The sequence below is a fragment of the Cherax quadricarinatus genome, chromosome 38, assembly GCF_038502225.1.
Source record: "Cherax quadricarinatus isolate ZL_2023a chromosome 38, ASM3850222v1, whole genome shotgun sequence".
In the NCBI taxonomy this organism is placed as follows: domain Eukaryota; kingdom Metazoa; phylum Arthropoda; class Malacostraca; order Decapoda; family Parastacidae; genus Cherax; species Cherax quadricarinatus.
The window spans coordinates 23,685,766-23,713,393 of NC_091329.1; the positions used below are offsets into that span (position 1 = coordinate 23,685,766).

General features: G+C 37.8%; 1 protein-coding gene across 3 annotated transcripts in view; it reads right to left on the reverse strand.

The window, feature by feature from the left end:
- Positions 1–27,628, reverse strand: part of Pif1 (Pif1 DNA helicase) — a 93,154-nt gene that overhangs the window by 31,677 nt on the left and 33,849 nt on the right. For all 3 annotated transcript variants that reach the window (XM_070092178.1, XM_070092179.1, XM_070092180.1), the window contains exons 8-10: positions 24,646–24,887; positions 17,455–17,594; positions 14,209–14,403 (exon numbers count right to left, since the gene is read on the reverse strand). In XM_070092178.1, coding sequence (XP_069948279.1) covers positions 14,209–14,403; positions 17,455–17,594; positions 24,646–24,887 — 577 coding nt within the window. The remainder of the gene's footprint in view (positions 1–14,208; positions 14,404–17,454; positions 17,595–24,645; positions 24,888–27,628) is intronic.

The following is a 27,628-nucleotide window of genomic DNA, read 5'->3' on the forward strand; positions in this document are numbered from 1 at the left end:
ATTAAAGTTGCTAGGGATTTGAAAACTAACCCAAGAAGTTTTTTCAGGTCTATAGAATGAAAGTTAGAGATAAGATAGGTCCCCTTAAAAATAACTATGGGCATCTTACTGACAAAGAGAATGAAATGTGCTCGATTTTAAATAATTATTTTCTCTCGGTTTTTACACAGGAAGACACTAACAATATTCCAGTAATTAATTTTTATAGTGGGCCTGAAGAAGATAAACTATGTAACATCACAGTCAGTAGTGAAATGGTTATGAAACACACAGACCAACTGAAGCAAAATAAGTCGCCGGGTCCTGATGAGCTTTTTTCAAGGGTTCTTAAGGAATGCAAAATGGAACTCCGTGAACCATTAACTAATATTTTTAATTTATCTCTTCAAACAGGTATAGTGTCTGATATGTGGAAGATGGCTAATGTAATTCCTATTTTTAAAGCAGGGCACAAGTCGTTACCGTCTAATTACCGCCCAATAAGCCTGACCTCAATTGTAGACAAATTACTAGAGTCAATTATAGCCGAGATTATAAGAAGCCATCTCGATAAGCATAGCTTGATTAACGATACTCAGCATGGATTCATGAGAGGCCGTTCTTATCTAACTAATTTATTAACTTTTTTCAGTAAAGCTTTTCAGGCTGTTGATCACGATAAAGAATTTGATATTATTTACTTAGATTTTAGTAAGGCTTTTGATAGAGTTCTGCACCAAAGACTGTTAAAGAAAGTGGCAGCTCATGGCATTGGGGGAAAAGTGCTCTCGTGGATCGAGTCATGGCTCACGGACAGGAAGCAGAGTGTGTCCATAAATGGGGTTCAATCCGAGGGGATCTGTAACAAGTGGCATTCCATAGGGATCAATCTTGGGCCTGTTGTTGTTCATAATATATATCAATGATCTTGATGAGGGAATTACTAGTGAAATGAGAAAATTCACTGATGACACAAAGATAGGTAGGATAATTGATTCAAACGTAGATATCAGGGAACTTCAGGAGGATTTAGATAAACTCAATACCTGGTCAGCGAAGTGGCAGATGCAGTTCAATGTAGATAAATGCAAGGTTCTGAAGCTCGGGAGTGTCCATAACCCTAGCACTTATAAGTTAAATACTAATGTAGAACTTAGCCATACAGATTCTGAAAAGGACTTGGGGGTTATGATAAGCAGTAACCTTAAACCAAGACAGCAATGCCTAAGTGTACGTAATAAGGCAAACACATTACAGTGGACCCCCGCTTAATGATCACCTCCAAATGCGACCAATTATGTAAGTGTATTTATGTAAGTGCGTTTGTACGTGTATGTTTGGGGGTCTGAAATGGACTAATCTACTTCACAATATTCCTTATGGGAACAAATTCGGTCAGTACTGGCACCTGAACATACTACTGGAATGAAAAAAGTTCGTTAACCGGGGGTCCACTGTACTGGGATTTATATCAAGTGTCAGCAACAGAAGTTCAGAGGTTATATTACAGTTTTATACATCATTAGTAAGGCCTCACTTAGATTATGCAGCCCAGTTCTGGTCTCCATATTACAGAATAGACATAAATTCGTTAAAAAACATTCAGCGTAGAATGACTAAATTAATACACAGCATTAGAAATTTTCCTTATGAAGAAAGATTGAAGACCCTTAAATTACATTCACTTGTTAGACGAAAAATGAGGGGAGACATGATCGAAGTGTATAAGTGGAAGATGGGTAACCCCTTGAGTGTCACAACCCCCAATCCTGAAGTATCTCCTGGTGTCGCAAAATTAAAAAAAAAAAAAAAAAAAAAAAATTTTCTTATGAAATGATAGAGAATCTTTTCCCGATTTTAATGACACCAAAAACACGAAATTTGATGGAAAACTGATGGAATTACGCTCTCGCGAAATTAACGACCTCGGCGATATTTACAAATTGGCGATTTCACCCATTTTGAGACCTATTTTCGGCTAATTCCATTGTTCCAGTCGACCAAACTCATAACTATTTTTTTAGAAATCCATTTTTTCTATCGATTGAGTACAAGAAACTGCCCATTTACCGATTTCAACTACCCAATAACGTGGTCAGAAATTTGCAATTTGGCCAATTTCATGAAAATTAAAAAGTATGACAATTTCAAAATAAGGTCCAGAATGAACAATGCAGACATTCCTGGCTCTAAAATAACATTTTCTTTGTTCATCAGTCATGTCTCCAGGCCCCTCTGATGTTACTCTTGCTTTCTATTTTGAATTTTTATTCAAACAAAAAATAGAAGGTTTACTGTTATGCAGAATACTGCAATACTGTAATAATTGTATAAATAACATCAACCCATTCATGACTGCATATCAGAATGGCTAGTTGGACATTTATTGGACAATGACATCATTTGTTTACTTTTGAACATTGGCAAAAGTCAAATATTTCCCCTACTTTGAGCTCCATTTCCAGGTTCTTTTTATAGTAAAATCAATCAAAAATCACCTCTATTTCTATAATATGTTTTCCATTTTATCAATTGAGACCAAGAAAATGAGAATATAACCATTAATACTATACGAAAATAGACCACAAAGTCGGCATTTTAATTAAAAAAAAAAGGTCGGAGTTTTTTTTTTCTCATTTTGCACTGCATGCTCCAGGATTTTTTTTATATGGTGCACACTGATCACACAGACCCATTCTCTCACATGTGGGCCTACCAGTTTTCTCCTGCTTGATTTGAAGCCGCTAGAATTTATGAGTATATATACGTCAAACACGGTACCTCGTAAGACGTATATATACGACCTCGACAGTCAAAGGGTTAATAAAGGGGAGATTAATAAGAACATAAGAAAGGAGGAACACTGCAGCAGGCCTGTTGGCCCATACTTGGCAGGTCCTTTACAATCCATCCCACTAACAAATCAGTTGCCCAACCCAATTTTCAATGCCACCCAAGAAATAAGCTCTGATAACTCTATCCACTCTGTAATAAGGTTGGTATTATTACCGACAATATGTAAAATAAAAGGACACAAGTGCAACTAATGTGACATTTTTATTGTGGCAATGTTTCGCTTTCCAGGAGCTTTATCAAGCCATTACCGGCTTGATAAAGCTCCTGGAGCTGGAGAGCGAAACGTTGCAACAATAAAAACGTCACATTAGTTGCACTTGTGTCTTTTTACTCTATCCACTCTCATATACAACTCCCACTCAAATCCAACCCCTCTCACTCATGTATTTATTCAACTTATATTTGAAACTACCCAAGGTTTTAGCCTCAATAACCCAACTATGTAGACTGTTCCACTCATCAACTACCCTATTTCCAAACCAATACTTTCCTACATCCCTTCTAAATCTAAACTTGTCCAATTTGAATCCATTACTGCAGGTTCTCTCCTGGAGAGATATCCTCAAGACCTTACTAATATCCCCTTTATTAATACCCATCTTCCACTTATACACTTCGATCATGTGTGCCCTCATTCTTCGTCTAACAAATGAATGTAATTTAAGAGTCTTCAATCTTTCTTCACAAGGAAGATTTCTAATGCTATGTATTAATTTAGTCATTCTACGTTGAATGTTTTCTAACGAATTTATGTCCACTCTGTAATATGGAGATCAGAACTGAGCTGCATAATCTAGGTGAGGCCTTACTAAAGATTTATAAAGTTGAAGTAAAACCACTGGACTTCTGTTGCTTACACTTCTTGATATAAATCCCAGCAATCAATTGCTTTATTACGCACGCTTAGGCACTGCTGTCTTGGTTTAGGGTTGCTGCTTACCATAACCCCCAAATCCTTTTTGCATTCTATACAGCTAAGTTCAACATTATTAAGCTGGTAGGTGCTAGGGTTATGGACATTTCCGAGCTTTAGAACTTTACATTTATCTACATTGAACTGCATCTGCCACTTATCTGACCACAAATTGAGTTTGTCTAAATCCTCCTGAAGTTGTGAGACATCAAGGTCTGAATCGATTATCCTACCTATCTTCGTGTCATCAGCAAATTTGCTTATGTCGCTAATAATTCCCTCATCAAGGTCGTTTATATATATTATAAACAACAATGGGCCTAAAACTGATCCCTGCGGAATGCCACTTGTTACAGATCCCCACTCAGATTTAACCCCATTTATGCACACTCTCTGCTTCCTATTAGTGAGCCATGACTCAATCCATGACAGTATTTTTCCCCCAATGCCATGAGCAGCCACTTTCTTCAACAGTCTCTGATGTGGTACTCCATCAAAAGCCTTACTAAAATCTAAATAAACAATATCGAATTCTTTATCCTGATCAACGGCCTCATAAGCTTTGCTGAAGAAGGTTAATAAATTAGTTAGGCAGGAACGGCCCCTGGGGAAACCATGTTGAGTATCATTAATCAAATTATGCCTATCGAGATGGCTTCTTATATTATCAGCTATAATTGACTAGTAATTTGCCTACAATTGAGGTTAGGCTTATTGGGCGGTAATTTGACGGCAACGACTTGTGCCCTGCTTTAAAAATAGGAATTACATTAGCCATCTTCCATATATCAGGCACTACACCTGTTTGAAGAGATAAATTAAAAATGTTAGTTAAAGGTTCACAGAGTTCCACTTTACACTCTTTAAGAACCCTTGAAAACAGTTCATCAGGGCCCGGGGATTTAATTTGCTTTAACCGGTCTATCTGTTGGATAACCATTTCACTAGTGACTGTGATGTTGCATAATTTATCATCTTCAAGCCCACTCTAAAAATTAATTAATAGGATATTGTCTGTCTTCCTGAGTGAAAACCGAGAGAAAATAATTACTATTAAGAATAGAGCACATTTCATTCTCCTTGTCAGTGAGATGCCCAGAGTTATTTTTAAGGGGACCTATAAACCTGGAAAAAACTATTTGGGTTAGTTTTCGAATCCCTAGCAACTTTAATTTCATAGTCCCGTTTAGCTTTTCTTATCCTCTTTTTAATGTCCCTCTTAATGTCAATATACTGATTCATAAGATGACCCTCACCTTTTTTGATATGCCTATAAATTCCTTTCTTCTGTCCTAAAAGATACTTCAGCCTATTATTCATCCAATTTCCTTATATGGGATAAATGTCCTTTGGGCAGCATGTATTGTGTTAAGAAAGCTGTCATACTGATAGCTCTCTTCGTTATTCCAGTCTACAGATAAGTGTTCTCTAAGCCCATTGTAATCTACTAAACGAAAATCTGGGATCATTACTGAATTATCCCTATTATCATACTTCTATTCAATGCTAAAGGTAATTGATTTGTGATCGCTTGTGCCGAGTTCCTCTGTAATTTCTAAATTATTTACAAGGGTTTCCTTGTTTGCCAAAACCAAGTCAAGCAGGATCTCTCTCCAAGAGAGAACCCGCAGTAATGGATTTAAGTTGGACAAGTTTAGATTTAGAAAGGACATAGGAAAGTATTGGTTTGGAAATAGGGTAGTTGATGAGTGGAACAGACTACCTAGTTGAGTTATTGAGGCTAAAACCTTGGGTAGTTTCAAATTTAGGTTGGATAAATGCATGAGTGAGAGGGGTTGGATTTGAGTGGGACTTGCATATGAGTGGATAGAGTTTTCAGAGCTTATTTCTTGGGTAGTTTTGAAAATTTGGTTGGGTAAATGTTTTGCTAGTGGGATGGATTGTAAAGGACCTGCCTAGTATGGGCCAACAGGCCTGTTGCAGTGTTCCTCCTTTCTTATGTTCTTAAGGTGAATAATCGATGATTTTCAATGTGTGGGAAGAGGGCAGTTTTGGCAATGGAAGGAAATTACAGAAGGCTGAAGCCCCAGAAGCACCTGTTTGATGCCACCACTATTATCCAATCTTTTAGACAATTACCCTCCCCCTTCCTCGTCATTAATCATGGCACTTAAAAAAAAAATGCTAAGGTACTGGAAGTGAGAAAGAAGCTAAGCAAAAATCTAAAATGATGATGAACACAATAATGATGTTAAATAATCTCAGAGTAGTCATGGCATGTGAAGTGAAAGGTGAATATCAGTACAATTAAAATAGCTGTGGAAGATATAGAATACGAGCCTGTATGCTGCCAGTGATAGCCAATTAAAAAAATTGAGTATTGTACAAGGTTTGAAAAGCTCATTTAGTGTATACTGTATCTTATGATTCTGGGATCTCTAGCACCATGGCACAGTCTCAGACTAGACCTCTTAAACTGAAAGAAATATTGCAGGAATAATAGCTACTGTATTAAGTAACAAAAAAAGGCACAATATCGTGACTGGAACGATACACAAATAACCTGCACATAAAAGAGAGAAGCTTACGACGACGTTTCGGTCCGACTTGGACCATTTACAAAGTCACACTGTGACAGTCACAGTGTGACTTTGTAAATGGTCCAAGTCGGACCGAAATGTCGTCATAAGCTTCTCTCTTTTATGTGAGGGTTATTTGTGTACTGTATTAAGTACAGATAAGTGCCTGTATATTGACTGTAAGTACAGTACTATAGAAGTTTACAAGATTTACTAGCTAGTACACAAGTTTACTAGGCATATACAAGACCAGCATTCACACCAGAATGAAAAATTTATAACAAACTGCCATTTCACTTGCCTTTGAGAAGACAGTATTACAGCAACTTCTGAATGCATACTGTTTACCAACTTCAATTAAAGGAAAGCTATATTTAGCAATGCCATAATTAATGAAATGGAAAAATACTATTAAAACTCTTCATGATCACAATCCTTTGAAGGCTTACAGTACTAATTTAGTACTGGGTGGCTAGAAGTTTTAATATAAAATACAACATCCAACTTCAGGACATCAGGGCTTCCAGAATGTGATAAGTTATACACTACTGTACTATTATTCAATTAAGGAGAAACACTTTTTTTAATTTATTTTTTTAGAACATTAAAAAAATACCCATACTTGTTTATTTAGTCTTTAGTTTTTACAGTATGGAATATTAGGACACAATCATTTTTCAGAAACATAATTACTGTTAGCTCTTGCTGTAACCTTGCAAATAAGAGGTTACATAGATCAGAACAGTCACCCAATGTATATGTAATCTGCATAATAAAATATGTACAGTTAGGCAAGTCCTAATGCTTGTGATGTAATTTAACTTAAAAGTCTGCCTCAAAAGCTTGTATATGACTATATGTACTTTTATACAACATTGGAAGGATACTGAAAAATACTGAAGCCATAATTAAGAACTTTCACCTTGTTTAGAGGGAGTGGTTATATCTAGGGAGTAGACACTGATAAATCTACTCCCTAGATATAACCACTCCCTCTAAACAAGGTGAAAGTTCTTAATTATGGCTTCAGTATTAGTATCTCCCAAGGATTCATATATTTCTTAAAAATCTTTGTCATTGTAATAATTATGCTATGCAATAGGCCAGGAATTCTTTCACAAAAAATTCTGAAATATACTGTAGTTTGCATATTCACAATGTACAATCTTTGTATTAGTTAGTTCCTGGCTCATTACTGAAGAACCTGGGTTTGATCCTGGGGCAGGTGAAGATGAGGAGCAACATGTATAAGGAAATGGACTCACATCTTCACCTACCCCAGGATCAAACCCAGGTTCTTCAGTTGTGAGCCAGGAACTAACTAGTAACAAGATTGTACATTGTGAATACACACACTTTACAATGTATATTAGAAGTTTTTGTGAAAGAATTACTGGACTAATTCCTTATGTACATGTTGCCCCCCCCCCTTTTTACCTAGCACTTAATAGGTATCTGGATGTTAGATGACAGTTGTGGATTGCATCCAGGGAAAAGAAGTAAAGGATCCCAATGAAAATAAACCACACTGGCTTTCTCGAATTATCCAGGGTTACTAACCCACTGGATAAATAAACAAAATAAAGTATGTATTAGTTTATATAAAGCCATACTTGAGAACTGTAACCTTAAGCAGTATGTATAATAAGTTTACTGATTCTTCGTGCACATCAGATTTATCAGAGGTGTGCAAGTCACCCAAGAACACCTGTCAAAGACTTTTGTTTTCCAGAAAAACAAATGGACTGAATACAGACTATACCTAATCTAGGCCTGGTACCTGACTATATTCACTGTAACAGTAAGATTTGTATATATGTTGGACAAGTGGTATAGTTTCCATGGGGAAATGGAGAAAAATCTTCCCTCCGTAAGCCATGCATGTCATAAGAGGCAATTAAAATACCGGGAGCAAGGGGCTAGTAATTAATAAACGTATCTGAACGCCTCTGCAAGGACAGCGATTATCTATGAATGATGGTGAAAGCCGTTGAATGATGACGAAAGTTTTTTTCTTTCTTTTTGGGTCACCTGCCTCAGTGGGAAACGGCCATGTGTTAAAAAAAAAAAAGAAGAAAAACTATATAGAGTTTTCTTCTTTTTTGAGTCACCCTACCTTGGTGGGAGATGGCTGGTGTTAAAAAAAAAAAAGTAGAGTAACTAACTTAATGCCTGGCATGAGAATGAATTCTAGACTGAAGGAACAATTCTGATTCAGCATAAAAAAAAAAAATTAAAATCCATTATGGGATGAGAAGCAACAGGTCAAAATGAGCCGATTGTGGTAGAGGGGTCAAAAACTGGTGGTTTAGGGGTAAATTGGATAGATGGCGAATTCTGAGTGTTTTATCTGGACAAAGATATTTAAAGACACTCAGACTTTAATAATACCTCGTAAACTTGCACGACAGAAAGCTAGAAACATTACACTCTGAAAAATATATACAGTAATATTTCCAGTTCACTCCATGGGGAAGTGGAACAGAATTCTTCCTCCGTAAGCCATGCGTGTTGTAAGAGGTGACTAAAATGCCGGGAGCAAGGGGCTAGTAACCTCTTCTCCTGTATATATTACTAAATGCAAAAGGAGAAACTTTCGTTTTTCCTTTTGGGCCACCCCGCCTCGGTGGGATACAGCCGGTGTGTTGAAAGAAAGATTTCCAGTTCAAGATTAGGTAATAAAAATACAGTAAAGTAATTGACATAATTATCCCAGCCACAATGTCATTCATTTATTCCCACCCAACGAAGGATTTCCACTCAATCCTATTTACTGTACATTCTCAAGTATCTCGTACGTGTATTTCCTCATACATTATCTGCCCATTTAATTGACATTCCTTGATGCCAGTGAGGGACTCGTGATTTAAAAAAGTGGGCTTGACCTTCTATTCTTTGGATCAAACCTGAATGCCTCCCATTCCCCCAAGTCCTGTGTATAACACAAGTTGCAAGCAAATACTTGAACAGATAAGGTACCTATGTGTGTTTTAGTCCCTTCATGATTTGAAAAAGGTATCTAAGTATTTTATAAGCCCAGCTTCCTCTACCTCTATGCAAGCAAAAGCAATGAAAGGTACAGAGTATATCCTATGTTTCTAATGAAGTTAAAGATCAACAGTGAAGATATGAAACCAGTCAGAATAAGAATTCACAAGTTACTGAATGGAAACTAATATGACAATTTCAACAAAAATGGCAAAACTGCACCTACAGAACCCAAAACCAATCCAGCTTTGAATTTAAAGCCAATAAAGGACTAATACCCCAAAATAAACCAGCACTTTTAAGTTTGAAGTCAATTTAAAAATTCCATTTTCAAGTTATTGTTGAAGGGTTTAAGCCAATTAGAAGAGACATTCACAAATTACCAAATGAAAGGCAGTATTTCAATTTTTCCCAGATTTTTCAATAAAACTGGAAAATTGGCACTTGGCCCCAAATTTTTTCTCTCTAAAATAAACTTGTCTTTAAGGTTTGCAGCCAATCAGAAGAGATATTCTCCAGCATGGAAAATAATTTATTTAATAATAGCAATGGCAAATTAACACTTATAAACCCTAAAAATCAATGCAAAGCTTTCTTTGAGGAAACACACCAGTACCTGACAAGATGCATTCTCCAATAATTAAACAGTATCCAACAATTCAAAATTTATTAACAAAATTAGTAAATTGGCAAATTTGCATGTACAGAGCCTAAAAGACTATCATTTCCCCTCATAAGATGTGCCAACTATTAACCCTTTATCTGTCCAAACGTTCAGCTACGTTTCCACTTTTAGTGTTCTGAATATTTTGAAAAAAAAAAAAATTAAAACAGAGCAATTTTCTGTGTGTAATAAGACCAAAAAAAAAAAAAATTAGTGCCAGTACTTATTGAGATATAAGGTGGAAAAGTTGGCAATGGATGCTCACCTGACAGCAACATGGAGTCCTGCCTCTTCCAAAATATTGCCAATATACCTTTTATTTTATTTCCTTTTTTTTTATTTACATAATTTTTATGCTCTGATAATTACAATTTATAGTAGTTCTTGTGATTTTAAATCCAATCTTTGTTCTGAAACAAATATTAGGTACTGAAATAGTAATCAAATAGTCACAAAAACACTGACAGGTAAACATGTTCCCTGCCTTGGTCACATACTATTGTCTACAGATACGTATATACAAATTATTTACAGGCTCCAGCAATGTGATGAATGGTTTTGAAAACTGACAAGTTGAAGAATTGAGACACTTATGCAATCTTTGTTCTGACAACAAATATAGGTACTGACAATAGAATCAAATAGTACTGAAGAACCTCTTTAGCCTTATCTAAATACTGTTCACTTATATGTTTCACGTTTTGCCACACAGTACAGATACGTATATACAAATTATTTACAGGCTCCAGCAATGTGATGAATGGTTTTGAAAACTGACAAGTTGAAGAATTGAGACACTTATGCAACACATGGGAATCTTTACTGAAGAAACGTTTTGCCACACAGTGGCTTCTTCAGTCCTATACAAAGTAGAAATGGGTAAGGAGAGGAGGAACTTGAGGTAATCAGTCCCTCAACCTAGAATCGATGTGTTCAGTCCATCACTCTTGTAGGAAGTGCAGCATAGGGCCAGAGAGGTGGCTTATATACTGCAGTCAGATGAGTTGAAGCAGGAAGAGGTGGGATCACAGTGGGACCTGCCACTAGGTTCCAGCAATGTTTTTAGAAGTGCTGGGTGTGAAACTCCTAAGTATGGTGTCAGATAAGTGTCACACTACACTGCTGATGGTGCAGCAATTTAATAGTGGTGATCGTGCACTGCTCCCAGTGACCTTGGCATGTGTTTTTTTATTTGTTCTCACTGTTATACATAAAAATGTCTGTCTAGCTCTGTCTCTGCTTATCTCTGTCTCTTTCTACGTACGTACGTACGTGTGTGTGTGTCTCTTTCTACGTACATACGTGTGTGTGTCTCTTTCTACGTACGTACGTGTGTGTGTGTGTGTCTCTTTGTACGTACGTACGTGTGTGTGTGTGTGTGTGTGTGTGTGTGTGTGTGTGTGTGTGTGTGTGTGTGTTTTCTGCCTGTCTCAGTCACTCATGAACCAAAAGGTATTACACATGTTGCAGAATCATCATGTTTGAGTAAGTGGAAATGTATATTACTCACCAGTCATGCTTATGCCTCATATCAACAAGCACAGAATAGTACTTTGTCTGGCTTTAGGTAATTTACACCATGTGTGATAACTGTACTTGTGTGTACCTGTGCCTCAATAAACTTACTTAGTCCTTGATTCTGGTTTATGAACAGCTCTGAAACAAAGACAGGCAGAGAGAGAGAAACAGAGAACTAGCCACCCACCCACCCACCCACCCAGCTTGCCGAACAGGCATTACATGCATTGCAGAATCATTGCTCTTTACCTAGGACATAAGTTATAGGCCATTCTGAATGGATGAGACTACCAGTGGTATCAAAATTTAAAGACTGTTGCACAATGTTGCACTAGGTAATTCTCTAGGTTTTTTATATTTTCTTGACCACTTGTGGCCACATCGATCTCACAGCCACTAAACCCGGGGTCAACATCACTTTCCTCTTGACAGGGGAGTGTTAATACGACATGGCATTAGTGAATCCCTGGGGTTTGCCACACTGTTTGCTCTAGCTGGCACTCAATTGAACTAGTGCTCCCACAAGGTACTAAGTGGTTCCAGATTTCTTTAATACTGTGCACATTGAGTGTTAAGACCCATTCTATACTGACAAGGCCTCTCAGGCCTATTGTGCCAATCTGGAGGCAGGAAAAATAAAATGTTGATCTACGTTTGGAGTGCTAGCAGTGTTTGGAGCACTAGCAGTAAGAATGTAGATCAATGTTTTTACAGTTAAGGGGTTAAAGACTGCAACTGTTCAGAAGACAGATACTCAAAGATTATCATGCACTAGTTTGTCTGAAAAAAACAAAACCACTGGAAGATTTGAAAAGCACAAAATGAAGCCCTAAGAATTATCATTATTGGTTGTCCTATAACCACCAAAATATTTAACAGGAAGAAAGAATTAAGTATACCTAGTGTTGCTGATAGAATACATCAAATCAATGTTATGAAGGACTGAGACTACTGTGTGGTGATCAAAACAATGTTGTTTCTGAGAATTACTAGAACGTATTACAAGGTGCTATCAAAAAGTTTGCACACTCAAATTTTCATGTTCTTCCTGGGTGAAATATGGCGTACAGTACACTTCTTCGTGAAGTAAGCTCTTCCCCAAAAAATAATCTGTAAGCAGTAAATTTTGGTCTAGACATGAGAAAATAGGTCTATGTGGTGAGTGTGCAAAATCCTGCTCCATGCAGTACATGATGAGAAAAGCAAACTTCTGTCCCTGTGTTTTCTAGGATGGTATTTATGCTTTTATTGGCTATTTCTTGGTTTCACTGGAGAGAGTGGAAGACACAACAGAAATGGTTATGATTTTGGCTAGTTTCAGAACCAGACAGCTTGAAATAGTGCTCAAGTAATGGAAATGTACAATTTTTTATGATTTTCCTGGGGATGGGCAATGGCCCTTTCAACCCCCAGTCTGTTTTATGTTTTTTTTACTAAGTCTGCTTCAATTACTGGTATGCCCTAAACCATGACTGATTGTTTGTGTGATGATGAATTCAAAATGAAGAGGAAGTGTAATATAGGAGAGGCCTGAGGACATCATTAATGAACAAAGAAATTGTTAGGTAAGACACATATGCAACAGTTGGGTATCTTTATTATGAAACGTTTCGCCTACACAGTAGGCTTCTTCAGTCAAGTACAGAAAAGTTGATAGAAGCAGAAGATACTTGAAGACAATGTAATCAGTCCATCACCCTTAAAGTTTTGAGGTGGTCAGTCCCTCAGTCTGGAGAAGAGCATGAAACAATATGGAGATGAAGTGACAGGATGGAGCTTTTTATAGCTAAAAAAAAAATAAGCTCCATCCTGTCACTTCATCTCCATATTGTTTCATACTATGGAACAATGCTCTTCTCCAGACTGAGGGACTGACCACCTCAAAACTTTAAGGGTGATGGACTGATTACATCGTCTTCAAGTATCTTCTGCTTCTATCAACTTTTCTGTACTTGACTGAAGAAGCCTACTGTGTAGGCGAAACGATACCTAACAGTTGCATATGTGTCTTATAACAAGATATCCCCCAACTGTTGCATATGTGTGGCATTTTACCTAACATGTATGTGTAGTGTGACCTAAGTTTAAGTAGAAACATACCCTGTCGGTTTTACACTCACTTGGCAGGACGGTAGTACCTCCCTGGGCGGTTGCTGTCTACCAACCTACTACCTAGATGTCGGTATTTTATACCATTTTAATGTTCAACAAAGAAATTGTTGCTTTAGCGGCTGGAGTGTCTACAGTGTTTATTTTGAACTGTCTTATAACTGTAATTTTTTAATTTGTGTAAAACTGGCCAAATTACCAACTTCTATGCACTTTATAAGGTAGTATTGAGAGTTAAATGGGAAGGTATACTAGCAAAATTGATAAGAATTTGGTTGAATTGAACAGTGGAATCAACTTAAAATAGAACTCAAAATTGAAGAAATTGCAGATGCATAAATTATACCCAGAGTGCAAATTTTGAATCTGTATAATTCCACATATTTTGGCATCAATACCTTCAGAAAAAGATTTTCTACCGTTTCAGAAGAATTTTTGTTGTATAAATTCCCAACATTGTCAGCACTTTTAATTTTGGGGGTCCAACAGTGAAGGTGTTTATAGCTTCCCTTGTTAATACCACCCTCTCAAGCAAGTCATTCCCATCAGGAAAAGGGTTTCCTGGACAAAATAAATTATTTATCAGAAACATAGGTAGCTTAAAAATGACAAACAGGACTTAGTGAGTACGAAATTCTTACCTTCTGCTCCAAATTTGAAGCCAGTGACCACTCCTCGAGCACCATTAACAAGCCCTCTGCCTACATCCAAATTCTTCATGAGCATCACTTGAGTACCAACTTTGAGTATTAACTTGGCAACCACAGGAGTTTGAGAGTCCAAGAGCGAAGAGAGACTTGGGTCACTATCTATAGACTGGAACACTTGAGCATTACCTGTGCCAGTAAAAATTTACTTTCAATCTAGTTGCATTTCACACATTTTACAAGCATTAAAATAATTTGTATTATAAGCACAGTATCAACTAATTTTAAATAAATTTCTTGATCTCAGATCATTGTTATGTACAGGTGTCCCTTGCATTATGTGATATGTGTTCCAGACACCTTGCAGCTTTACTAAGCTCGGTTAGACCATCAGCACTTAATTATGCAAAAGGGCTTGCAGTACCTTTCGTAAACAGGATCAACCACATATAATGAACGTATACTGCACAATATATGCGGGAAATCACAAAATAGAATATTCACTCAAAGCAAACAACATGAGGTGTGGGAAATGTACATACAAAGTGTTTTATTGTTTTGTATGTTCACAAATCCTCCATGGGGAAGTGGATCACTTTTTCAAGTTTGTGACTTGAAAAAGCCCACTGTGTGGGCGAAACGTAGTCAATAAAGGATCACATTATACTGCATTTGTGTTTATATTGCCATTGTGTCGGTATTTTATACCATTTATTTCCATGGGGAAGTGGAACAGAATTCTTCCTCCGTAAGCCATGCGTGTTGTAAGAGGCGACTAAAATGCCGGGAGCAAGGGGCTAGTAACCCCTTCTCCTGCATAAATTACTAAATTTAAAAAGAGAAACTTTCGTTTTTCTTTTTGGGCCACCCTGCCTCGGTGGGATACGGCCGGTTTGTTGAAAAAAAAAAGTTCACAAATATTTTCCTTTCTGTATGTAATTACTGAAACAAAATTTGTTTTAGCGTCTTTTGGGGTCATTCTGTCATGGTGGTAGATGGCTGATGTATTAAATAAAATATTTATTTCAATATACAGTAGTGAACTGTTCACATTAGTCTAGATTACATTTTTTCACAAGTTGTGAGGGCATGCACTGTGTAAACTTGAATACAGACATAACCATCTTCACAGAAAAACTAGCATATTTCTGCCCATCTTTGTTACTTTAAACTCCCCAAAGATTACATTTGCAGTGCATAACTTATTCCCTACTACTTCTGTTAATATAAACTGTCTGAATGTTGGCATTAAAACTTATAATGTTCCTGTAACTCAAATTTGCAGTTTTAAGTTAAGCTCTTCTTGTCAGTGAAACACTAATAGCGCAATCATGCAGCAATACTCCATTGATATTATTAATGCACTCTTACAATTAACCCATTACTAAACTTACAGACCTTTTTATACAGTATTATACCTAAGTGTGTGCTAACGTATACATATTGGTAGGTAGTGACTAATTTTCATGGTATCAGTATCAACCTAAACCTTAATATTGGTATTGGCAGTGGCAAAAATTTGGTATCATTCCATCCCTAATTATATTCCAAAAATATTTCTTCTTACTACACACCTGTGATTGATTTCAAGGTTCTTTTATTTCCATAGCCTGTCCAGAGGCCAAACTTCATTGATGATGATGTCTGACTACCTGGTCAACCAGTCTGGTGCTGCTAGTGGCTCAAGAGGCCTACATAACCATCACAATCTGACTGATCAGTCACACACTGTAAATAGTTGTCTAGTTTACTCTTGAAAACTTCTTTGCTTTCAAAATATTTCTCCAGTCTGATAAGATTTTGAAGTCTTCTTTCTTTTTTCAACAAACCAGCCATATTCCACCGAGGCAGAGTGGCCCAAAAGGAAAAAAAAAAATTCTCCTTTTAAATTTAGTAATATATATAGAAGGGGTTACTAGCCCCTTGCTGATTTTGAAGTCATGTACAAATGTTTGACACAGGATTCTCTAAATGTACCTAAGGATTTCTTGCTTTTGTTACTGACTATTTTCTATGTCCACAGATTTATTCTCTATGTCCAAAGAATAAATCCTGATGATGACAACTGAACTTTCAGTGAAACATTGCTAATTGTATAGTGTATTAAAAGTTTTAAGAAGATAGCGTTTCCCACTGTAAAAATATACAGTCTATAACATTTATAATCATTAGTTCTCTTTTTTTTTTTCTCAACAAGTCAGCTGTCTCCCACCTAGGCAGGGTGACCCAAGGAAAGAAAAATACTTTCATCATTCAACACTTTCACCACACTCATACATAATCACTGTTTTTGCAGAGGTGCCCAGATACAACAGTTCAGAAGCATATAAAAAGATACAGTATAAAAAGTGACCTGAAATATTATAATAAACTCCCCATAGAATATAATATCAGGGCCCCAATTATATATATACCATCCTATTACACATCCCTCCAAACTGCCAATATCCCAAACCCCTCCTTTAAAGTGCAGGCATTGTACTTCCCTTTCCAGAACTCAAGTCCTGCTATATAAAAATAACTGGTTTCCCTGAATCCCTTCACTAAATATTACCCTGCTCACACTCCAACAGCAATAAATAAATACAAGTGTGTCAGATAGATGGCTGTGGTTGCCAGGAAGTGTTATGGGCACACATCCACTGCACTGGAATTGATGAATAAGACAAATGTGCAACAGTTTGATATCTACTGTGGAAATGTTTCTAAACATTTCAAGAATAAAGATACCAAACTGTTGCACATGCATCTTACTCATCAACCTGTCAGTATTTTATACCATTTGAATTATTTATTTTTTTTTTTTTAACACACTGGCCATCTCCCACCACAGTAGAGTGACCCCCCCAAAAAAAAGAAACACTTTCATCATCATTCACACTATTGCTGTCTTTGCAGAGGCACTCAGATATGATACTCTACTTTTCTGGTCATTTACTGTACATACACACACAAAAAAAAAGTACAGTGGTACCTTGAGTTTCGAACAGCTCCCAACTCAAACAATTATGTAAGTGTATTTTTGTAAGTGCCTTTGTAAGTGTATTTTTGAGGGCCTGAAATGGACTAATCAAATTTACATTATTCTTTATGGGAACAAATTAGTTCGACATCGGCACTCGAACAGCCTTCTGGAACACATTAAGTTTGTAACTCGAGGTACCACTGTATTACTGAAATTTATTTGGTAAGAGCAGAGTCCTGACAATGTAACAAGTCTGTCTCACATGCAGTACTTACCCATCAATTTATTAAGATGTTCTTCATTGATATGGTCAACATCTTCACGATGAGTACACAGTCTGGTTGCCTTAATACCATCCCGCTCTATAATATTAGCTTCAGTTGCTTTTAAACACTGCACCATATCATCAGTGCACCTATTAAACGGTCTCCATTAATAAAATTAATTCTGCACAATGTGAAAGGCTTCTAACAAAACTTTGTAATTGTATATATGAATAATAGTTTCAATCATGCAAATTAAAATTCCTCAAAGAGTCACAGACAAGTCATGTTACTCATTTAACAGAGTGAGAGAGAAATGCTGGAGCTTGCTTGATATTTGGCACTACTCTTAATAGGTTTGTATTGGCACTTCTGACCATGTACATAACACAAATTACTCTAAATGGTACAAATAAACCCACCCACACACACACACACACACACACACCAACAAAAAAAAAAAAAAAAAAAAAAAAAAAAGAGGATATGTAGAATATATATTTTGATCTTCCTCTGAGGTTTTTAAGCAGACCAGTGGCAGGGGCAAAATAAACCATATTCTTATTTTGCTTTGGCAACTGTGACATACACGTTCTGCGGTTGTACAATATCAAACCAACTCTCCTTTTGTGTGTCATTCCTTGTTGATACTGTAAAATCATTAGCTAATGAACACATGAAATTGTCAGGCACTAATTGATTTCTAGTTAGAAAAACTCTCAAACACATCAGAAACAAAAATATATGTATTTGTAAAATGTCACCTCTCTCTCTCACAAATCAGTCATATTGCCCATCACTTACTACTTTTTTTTCCTAATATTCACATGTGCTGCTTCATGACAGGCTTTGCTTGTTTTTCATCTACATGAAACCTATAATGCAGTGGATAAAATTTGTGAATTATTCCTGCCATGGTATTGTGACTGATTTTTCTAACATGTACAATCACTATTTTTTCTACTATGCACAATCTGCACTCATTAAATCAATGATCCTTGATTTCTTGATTAGGATTTTTTCCTTTAAAATTCATTTTCTTGTCTTGGCTATCCTAATTTCACAAACTCTACCTACTCCCATACTAGACAAACTGTTTTTCTCCTAATCTTTTTCTCTTCTCTGAAAACTCCTAAGCTTTGCAAACTATATTTAGTAGGCAAAATTTACAAAACTTTAATAATACCCTCTATCCAGTTCCTCTTGCTCTCTCCAATATATTGGTGAAATTCCTTACTACTGCTCCTCCTGCCTGTTCTAATTACAGCTCCTCTTGCTCTTTCCAGTACATTAGTGAAACTTGCCACTCCCTTGTTGACAAAAATGAAACAAAGTGTTTGCCTTGCTGCTACTAACACTGCTTTTTTCTGTCATGTTGAGAACGTAATTATCCCCACAAGCAGGGATGATTATGGTCCCCAAAACAATGTATCACTGTTCTAGCCTGCACATATACCAGCTTGTTGTAGTGGCACTATACACAACTTTTTTTTTTTTTAACAAGTTGGCTGTCTCCCACCGAGGCAGGGTGACCCAAAAAGAAAGAAAATCCCCAAAACGAAAATACTTTCATCATCATTCAACACTTTCACCTCACTCATACATAATCATTTTTTGCAGAGGTGCCCAGAACACAACAGCTTAGAAGCCTATATGTATAAAGATACACAACATATCCCTCCAAACTGCTAATATCCCAAACCCCCTCCTTTAGAGTGCAGGCATTGTACTTCCCATTTCCAGGACTCAATTCCGGCTATGTAAAAATAACCAGTTTCCCTGAATCCCTTCACTAAATATTACCCTGCTCACAGTCCAACAGATCGTCAGGTCCCAAACACCATTCGTCTCCATTCACTCCTATCGAACACGCTCATGCATGCCTGCTGAAAGTCAAAGCCCCTCGCCCACAAAACCTCCCTTACCCCTTCCTTCCAACCTTTTCGAGGACGACCCCTACCCCACCTTCCTTCCCCTACAGATTTAAATGCTCTCCCATGTCATTCTACTTTGATCCATTCTCTCTAAATGACCAAACCACCTCAACAACCCCTCTTCAGCCCTCTGACTAATACTTTTATTAACTCCACACCTTCTCCTAATTTCCACACTCTGAATTTTCTGCATAATATTTACACCACACATTGCCCTTAGACAGGACATCTCCACTGCCTCCAACCACCTCCTTGCTGCTGCATTCACAACCCAAGCTTCACACCCATATAAGAGTGTTGGTACTACTATACTTTCATACATTCCCTTCTTTGCTTCCATAGATAACGTTTTTTTGTCTCCACATATAACTCAATGCACCACTCACCTTTTTTCCCCTCATCAATTCTATGATTAACCTCATCCTTCATAAATCCATCCGCCGACATGTCAACTCCCAAGTACTATCTGAAAACATTCACTTCTTTCATACTCCTCCTCCCCAATCTGATATCCAATTTTTCTTTATCTAAATCATTTGACACCCTCATCACCTTACTCTTTCCTATGTTCACTTTCAACTTTCAACCTTTACACACACTCCCAAACTCATCCACTAACCTTTGCAATTTTTCTTTAGAATTTCCCATAAGCAGAGTATCATCAGCAAAAAGCAACTGTGTCAATTCCCATTTTGTATTTGATTCCCCATAATTTAATCCCATCCCTCTCCCGAACACCCTAGCATTTACTTCTTTTACAACCCCATCTATAAATATATTAAACAACCATGGTGACATGACACATCCCTGTCTAAGACCTACTTTTATTGGGAAGTAGTCTCCCTCTCTTCTACACATCGTAACCTGAGCCTCACTATCCTCATAAAAACTCTTTACAGCATTTAGTAACTTACCACCTATTCCATATACGTACTTGCAACATCTGCCACATTGCTCCTCTATCCACTCTATCATATGCCTTTTCTAAATCCATAAATGCAATAAAAACTTCCCTACCTTTATCTAAATACTGTTCACATATATGCTTCAATGTAAACACTTGATCTACACATCCCCTACCCACTCTAAAACCTCCCTGCTCATCCGCAATCCTACATTCTGTCTTACCTCTAATTCTTTCAATTATAACCCTACCGTACACTTTTCCTGGTATACTCAGTAAACTTATTCCTCTATAATTTTTACAATCTCTTTTGTCCCCCTTCCCTTTATATAGAGGGACTATACATTCTCTCCGCCAACCTCTAGGTACCTTCCCCTCTTTCATACATTTATTAAACAAAAAATACCAACCACTCCAACACTATATCCCTCCCTGCTTTTAACATTTCTGTCATGATCCCGTCAGTTCCAACTACTTTACCCCTTTCATTCAATGCAATGCCTCACGCACCTCCCCCACACTCACATCCTGTTCTTCTTCACTCCTAAAAGATGGTATAACTCCCTGTCCAGTGCATGAAACTACCGCCTCCCTTTCTTCGTCGACATTTAAAAGTTCCTCAAAATATTCTTACCATCTACCCAAAACCTCCATCTCCCCATCTACTAACTCCCCTACTCTGTTTTTAACTGACAAATCCATTCGTTCCCTAGGCTTTCTTAACTTGTTTAACTGCAAAATTTTTTCTTCTTTTCATTAAAATTTCTTGACAGTGCCTCTCCCACTCTATCATCTGCTTTCCTTTTGCACTCTCTCATCACTCTCTGCATCTTTCTTTTACTCTCTATATACTCTACTCTTCTTATAACACTTCTGCTTTGTAAAAACCTCTCATAAGCTAACTTTTTGTCTTTTATCACACCCTTTACTTCATCATTCTACCAATCACTCCTCTTTCCTCCTGCACCCTCCCTCCTATAACCACAAACTTCTACCCCACATTCTAATATTGCATTTTTAAAACTATTCCAACCCTCTTCAACCCTCCCACCACTCATACTTGCACCAGCCCACCTTTCTGCAAATAGGTGCTTATATCTCACCCGAACTTCCTTCTCCCTTGGTTTATACACTTTCACTTCCCTCTTGCTTGTTGTTGCCATTTTCCTCTTTTCCCATCTACCTCTTACTCTAACTGTAGGTACAACTAAATAATGATCCGATATATCAGTTGCCCCTCTATAAACGTGTACATCCTGGAGCCTACCCATCAACCTTTTATCTACCAATACATAATCTAACCAACTACTTTCATTACGTGCTATATCATACCGTGTATTTTTATTTATCCTCTTCTTCATAAAATATGTATTACTTATTACCAAATCTCTTTCCACACATAGCTCAATTAAAGGCTCCGCATTTTCATTTACCCCTGGCACCCCAAATTTACCTACTACTCCCTCCACAACATTTTTGCCCACTTTAGCATTGAAATCCCCAATCACCATTACTCTCACACTTGGTTCAAAAACTCCCCATGCATTCACTCAACATTTCCCAAAATCTCTCTCTCTCCTCTACACTTCTTTCTTCTCCAGGTGCATATATGCTTACTATAACCCACTTTTCACATCCAACCTTTATTTTACTCCACATAATCCTTGAATTAATACATTTATAGTCCCTCTTTTCCTGCCATAACATCCTTCAACATTATTGCTACTCCTTCTTTAGCTCTAACTCTATTTGAAACCCCTGACCTAATCCCATTTATTCCTCTCCACTGCAACTCCCACCCCTTTCAGCTTCGTTTCACTTAAAGCCAGGACATCCAGCTTCTTCTCATTCATAACATCCACAATCATCTCTTCTTATCATTTGCACAACATCCACGCACATTCAGACTTCCCACTTTGACAATTTTCTTCTTCTTATTCTTTTTAGTAATTATTACAGGAAAAGGGGTTACCAGCCCACTGTTCCCGGTATCTTAGTTGACTTTTACAACATGCATGGCTTACGGAGGAAAGATTCTTATTCCACTTCCCCATGGATATAAAAGGAAAAGTAATAAGACCAAGAACTATTAAGATAAAATCAAAGAAAACTCAGATGAGTGTGTAGAAATAAACATGTACATGTATGTGTAGTGTGACCTAAATGTAAGTAAAAGGTAAAAGGTAAAAGGGCACAAGTGCAACTAATAGCTAATGTGACATTATATTGTGGCAACATTTCGCTCTCCAGGAGCTTTGTCAAGTCCTAACGTGAATCATGACCCGTTTTGTTTCTGTAAATGTTGGAACTTTCCAATATGTACTCAAATGCTGTAGTCTTCAGAACATGTGTAACTTGACCTGACCTTGGCATTCTCCTAACTTCTTTCCCTGACATGTCTTCTGACTTTCTCTTCTCTTCACCTAACCTGTCTTCTGGCTTTCTCTGTTTTTCTTTCTTAGTTGTAACTTGATAATGACCTAGGTTCAGATTGAAATATCATCTAAAGTTTCCTCTCCAAATTGTGGGTTAGTTGTAAGTTGTTCTCATTATGGTAACTGCAACAATTATTCTTAAATGAATTAAGGTTTTATGAGAAGTGTGAAGAGAAGACAAGGCGAGACATTAAAGGAATGAATGTATATTTGAATGCAAGATGTTTCAGGGTGGAAGCAAACACAGTTTTCTAAAGAGGTCTTTGTGGCATTTATGGATTTGGAAAAGGCGTATGACAGGGTGGATAGGGGGGCAATGTGGCAGATGTTGCAAGTGTATGGTGTAGGAGGTAGGTTACTGAAAGCAGTGAAGAGTTTTTACGAGGATAGTGAGGCTCAAGTTAGAGTATGTAGGAAAGAGGGAAATTTTTTCCCAGTAAAAGTAGGCCTTAGACAAGGATGTGTGATGTCACCGTGGTTGTTTAATATATTTATAGATGGGGTTGTAAGAGAAGTAAATGCGAGGGTCTTGGCAAGAGGCGTGGAGTTAAAAGATAAAGAATCACACACAAAGTGGGAGTTGTCACAGCTGCTCTTTGCTGATGACACTGTGCTCTTGGGAGATTCTGAAGAGAAGTTGCAGAGATTGGTGGATGAATTTGGTAGGGTGTGCAAAAGAAGAAAATTAAAGGTGAATACAGGAAAGAGTAAGGTTATGAGGATAACAAAAAGATTAGGTGATGAAAGATTGAATATCAGATTGGAGGGAGAGAGTATGGAGGAGGTGAACGTATTCAGATATTTGGGAGTGGACGTGTCAGCGGATGGGTCTATGAAAGATGAGGTGAATCATAGAATTGATGAGGGAAAAAGAGTGAGTGGTGCACTTAGGAGTCTGTGGAGACAAAGAACTTTGTCCTTGGAGGCAAAGAGGGGAATGTATGAGAGTATAGTTTTACCAACGCTCTTATATGGGTGTGAAGCGTGGGTGATGAATGTTGCAGCGAGGAGAAGGCTGGAGGCAGTGGAGATGTCATGTCTGAGGGCAATGTGTGGTGTGAATATAATGCAGAGAATTCGTAGTTTGGAAGTTAGGAGGAGGTGCGGGATTACCAAAACTGTTGTCCAGAGGGCTGAGGAAGGGTTGTTGAGGTGGTTCGGACATGTAGAGAGAATGGAGCGAAACAGAATGACTTCAAGAGTGTATCAGTCTGTAGTGGAAGGAAGGCGGGGTAGGGGTCGGCCTAGGAAGGGTTGGAGGGAGGGGGTAAAGGAGGTTTTGTGTGCGAGGGGCTTGGACTTCCAGCAGGCATGCGTGAGCGTGTTTGATAGGAGTGAATGGAGACAAATGGTTTTTAATACTTGACGTGCTGTTGGAGTGTGAGCAAAGTAACATTTATGAAGGGATTCAGGGAAACCGGCAGGCCGGACTTGAGTTCTGGAGATGGGAAGTACAGTGCCTGCACTCTGAAGGAGGGGTGTTAATGTTGCAGTTTAAAAACTGTAGTGTAAAGCACCCTTCTGGCAAGACAGTGATGGAGTGAATGATGGTGAAAGTTTTTCTTTTTCGGGCCACCCTGCCTTGGTGGGAATCGGCCGGTGTGATAATAAAAAAAAAATATTATCACAAACTTTAGGCGACGAGATACTTTTGATACATCACTGACGAGTTCCAAGAGTCTTTCTACCCTCAGAGCCCAGTCATATACCTTGTGCTTGAAATGGAATTGTGTGCTTTCCTATAACAGGGCTTGATTTTTTTTTTTTAAACTCTTGCAGCATGGACTGAAGCCAAACATATTTGTGGACTGCCTGATAAGCCAAACTTTTGCTGCTTCTATTCACATACCAGCATAAATATCACAGCCAACCTAATTTGGTACCTACTATAGATTTTCACGTACAGAATTCAGAGAGAAAAGTTGCTCACCTTCCAAGACGAACTGATTGTAGGATATTAATAAATTCATTATCGTCTTGTCGTCGAACCTCAGTCAGTTCCACATTTACACTTATGCAACGATTCCATGCAGACGTCTGAAAACAGAACACTCTTTTCTCTCCAGGCTTTGTAACTGGAGGCAGTTGTAAGAAGTCTCCACAAAATATAAGCTGTATACCACCAAATGGTTTGTCATTTCCCCGAATTGCTCGTCCCACTGCCTCTAGTTTCTTGAAAAGAAAAAATATATGCAATGTAACGTACTGTACATATATACAGTGGTGGGTAACAAAATAATTCAACATCATTTCAAAATGTGGCAATTTAAAAAATAAAAGATCACCTCTGTTATACGTATTGAAGATCACAAGGATCATTAGCCTCAAGACCCGATCACAAACCAGGACTGCTGGTGATTGTGCCCTATAGTCCAACAAACACCACAGCCTGACTAATCAGGAACTGTTTGTATGAATTTGTCAAGTTTTTCACTTTAAGGCAGAAGTGTGTAGGTAATTTGCCATCATCAGTCTCCTGGGTGGAACCTTATCAAAAGCCTCATCCAAGTCAAACAAACATCTTATACTCTGTCACAGTTCACTGTCTCAAATATCAATGAAAAAGATAAGAAACATGAAAAAAGAAAGCATATTAGGCCATACTCTAGGTAGGTCTAATCTGCACCCAAACATTCCTACTCAGACCTAGAACTAGAAAAACTCACAGGTAAGGACCCACTAGGGAGTGAGGAGAAAGTTAGGATAGTTGAAGAATAGATTTGGAAAAGGAAAGAACTACAGTATAAGGAAACAATCCAGGGCTAAACCCAGCAGCAAAGGCATTGTCAGGCATGTGCTCCCCAACTCTTCAAGACTCATCGGGCAAGGTCGGCAAAACGTCAGACAGTGTGGTGGCCCCAAATGACTAAGCAAAGCTCCTCACCCAATTGCACAGTGATGCACATTCACGGCTATGGTATTTTAAAAGTGACGGATGGAGAGATATTATAGCAACAATGTTATTTGCATTAGACCATCAAGACATTTAAAGGTCATGAAAAGTGGCTGAAGTAAAGGCTAAGTGAAAAATGGATGAGGAACAGGAATGTAAAGTGCTCAGAAGAGGTTTTGAAGCTTGTGAGGGTGTCTGATAGTGTCATCAAGAAAGAAAGTCCATAAATCATGGTATGTCTCAAGTCTGTCAAGCTGCCTGTCATTTAATGTTTACCAGTTGTTCAGAGCTGGTATGCGTCCTGAGATGGAGTGATCTGCTTCAGGTAAAGTCCTGCCACCTCACATCCAGCGCCCAGTGCAATGCCCGATTCTGGATTCACTGCATTTCCACTCATGTATATATCCAACACTTTACAAGCTTCCCAAACAACTTGTTTTGAGTCTTCCTACTCCTGCTACCCAGCCTAGGGTTAGGCTTTTCTGGGGCCTGCCTGGTCAACCTGGCCATAGCTGTTGGCAGATAGCTGGCCCACATATCCATCACAGCCCAGGTGACCAGGCATTTGGTGGAAGTAGAGACTTAGTTTCCTGAAGACTTGTACATTTATTTCTGCAGTATTTCAGATATCTGCTGGTAATATACTGAACAGTCTAGGCCCACAGATGTTGATACAGTGTTTTTGTACAAGAGGGTCCCATTGATACAGCCTTTTTTCACTTTCAAATGCATATAAAAGCCTGATAACATCTTTACACTATCATGTATTATGTGAGCAATTGCCATATGTAATCACTGGTTCGCAAAGCATACTGAAGATTTATTATATGTAATCAGGTGATCATCACTTTAGTGAGGTTAACATAGATGCTAAGGGCCTGGGGTACAGCTACAGCATAAATTAAGACACACCTGTACAAAACATTAATCTTTCTTTCTTTCAACACACCGGCCGTATCCCACCGAGGCGGGGTGGCCCAAAAGGAAAAACAAAAGTTTCTCCTTTTACATTTAGTAATATATACAGGAGAAGAGGTTACTAGCCCCTTGCTCCCGGCATTTTAGTCGCCTCTTACAACACGCACAATTCTGTTCCACTTCCCCATGGAGCAAGTGGTCTTGACCCAAAAAAGAAAGAAAATGAAAATACTTTCATCATCATTCAACACTTTCACCACACTCGCACATTATCAGCAGAGGTGCTCAGAATACAACAGTCTGCATAAACATATTCACAACTTCCCCCATGGAGATAAGAGGAAATAAACAAGAATAAGAACTAGAAAGAAAATAGAAGAAAACCCAGAGGGGTGTGTGTATATATGTGCTTGTACATGTATGTGTAGTGTGACCTAAGTAGAAGTAGCAAGACATACCTGAAATCTTGCATGTTCATGAGACAGAAAAATGGACACCAGCAATCCTACCATCATGTAAAACAATTAGAGGCTTTCGTTTTACTCACTTGGCTGGATGGTAGTACCTCCCTGGGCGGTTGCTGTCTACTAACCTACTATCTATGCAAAACATTAATATAGTTGGTAATTTTTTTTTTTAACTCGACCATCTCCTGACCCAGAAGGATTAACAACATTATAGAAAATTATTTTACTATTAACCCAGCCTATGACAAAAATGGCAATAACTCATTAATTATCACTCCATGTTCAAATTCATATTCACAGAGAGGATGCATCAGAGAAAACAGTGTCTACTTTTCTTTGATTCCTTCCATGTAATAGAATTTCTGAATTAGCCACTCATGATGAACTCTACTGAATGGTTCCTAAATAGCTTACATCTTCAACTATGGTAAATTGTACAGAAATTCAGTGACAAATTATTTAGCAGGTTTGTGCTCTAATATACTTTCATCCACTTTTCTCTAATGGCTTTCACTCACTCCATAGCTTACAACATACCTTATAACAGACAAGTAGGTAGAGATTAAAAAAATGAGCATATGCAATTCTACTGGACACTTTTTTTTGAACAGAATTCCCTATTAAAAGTAAAAATG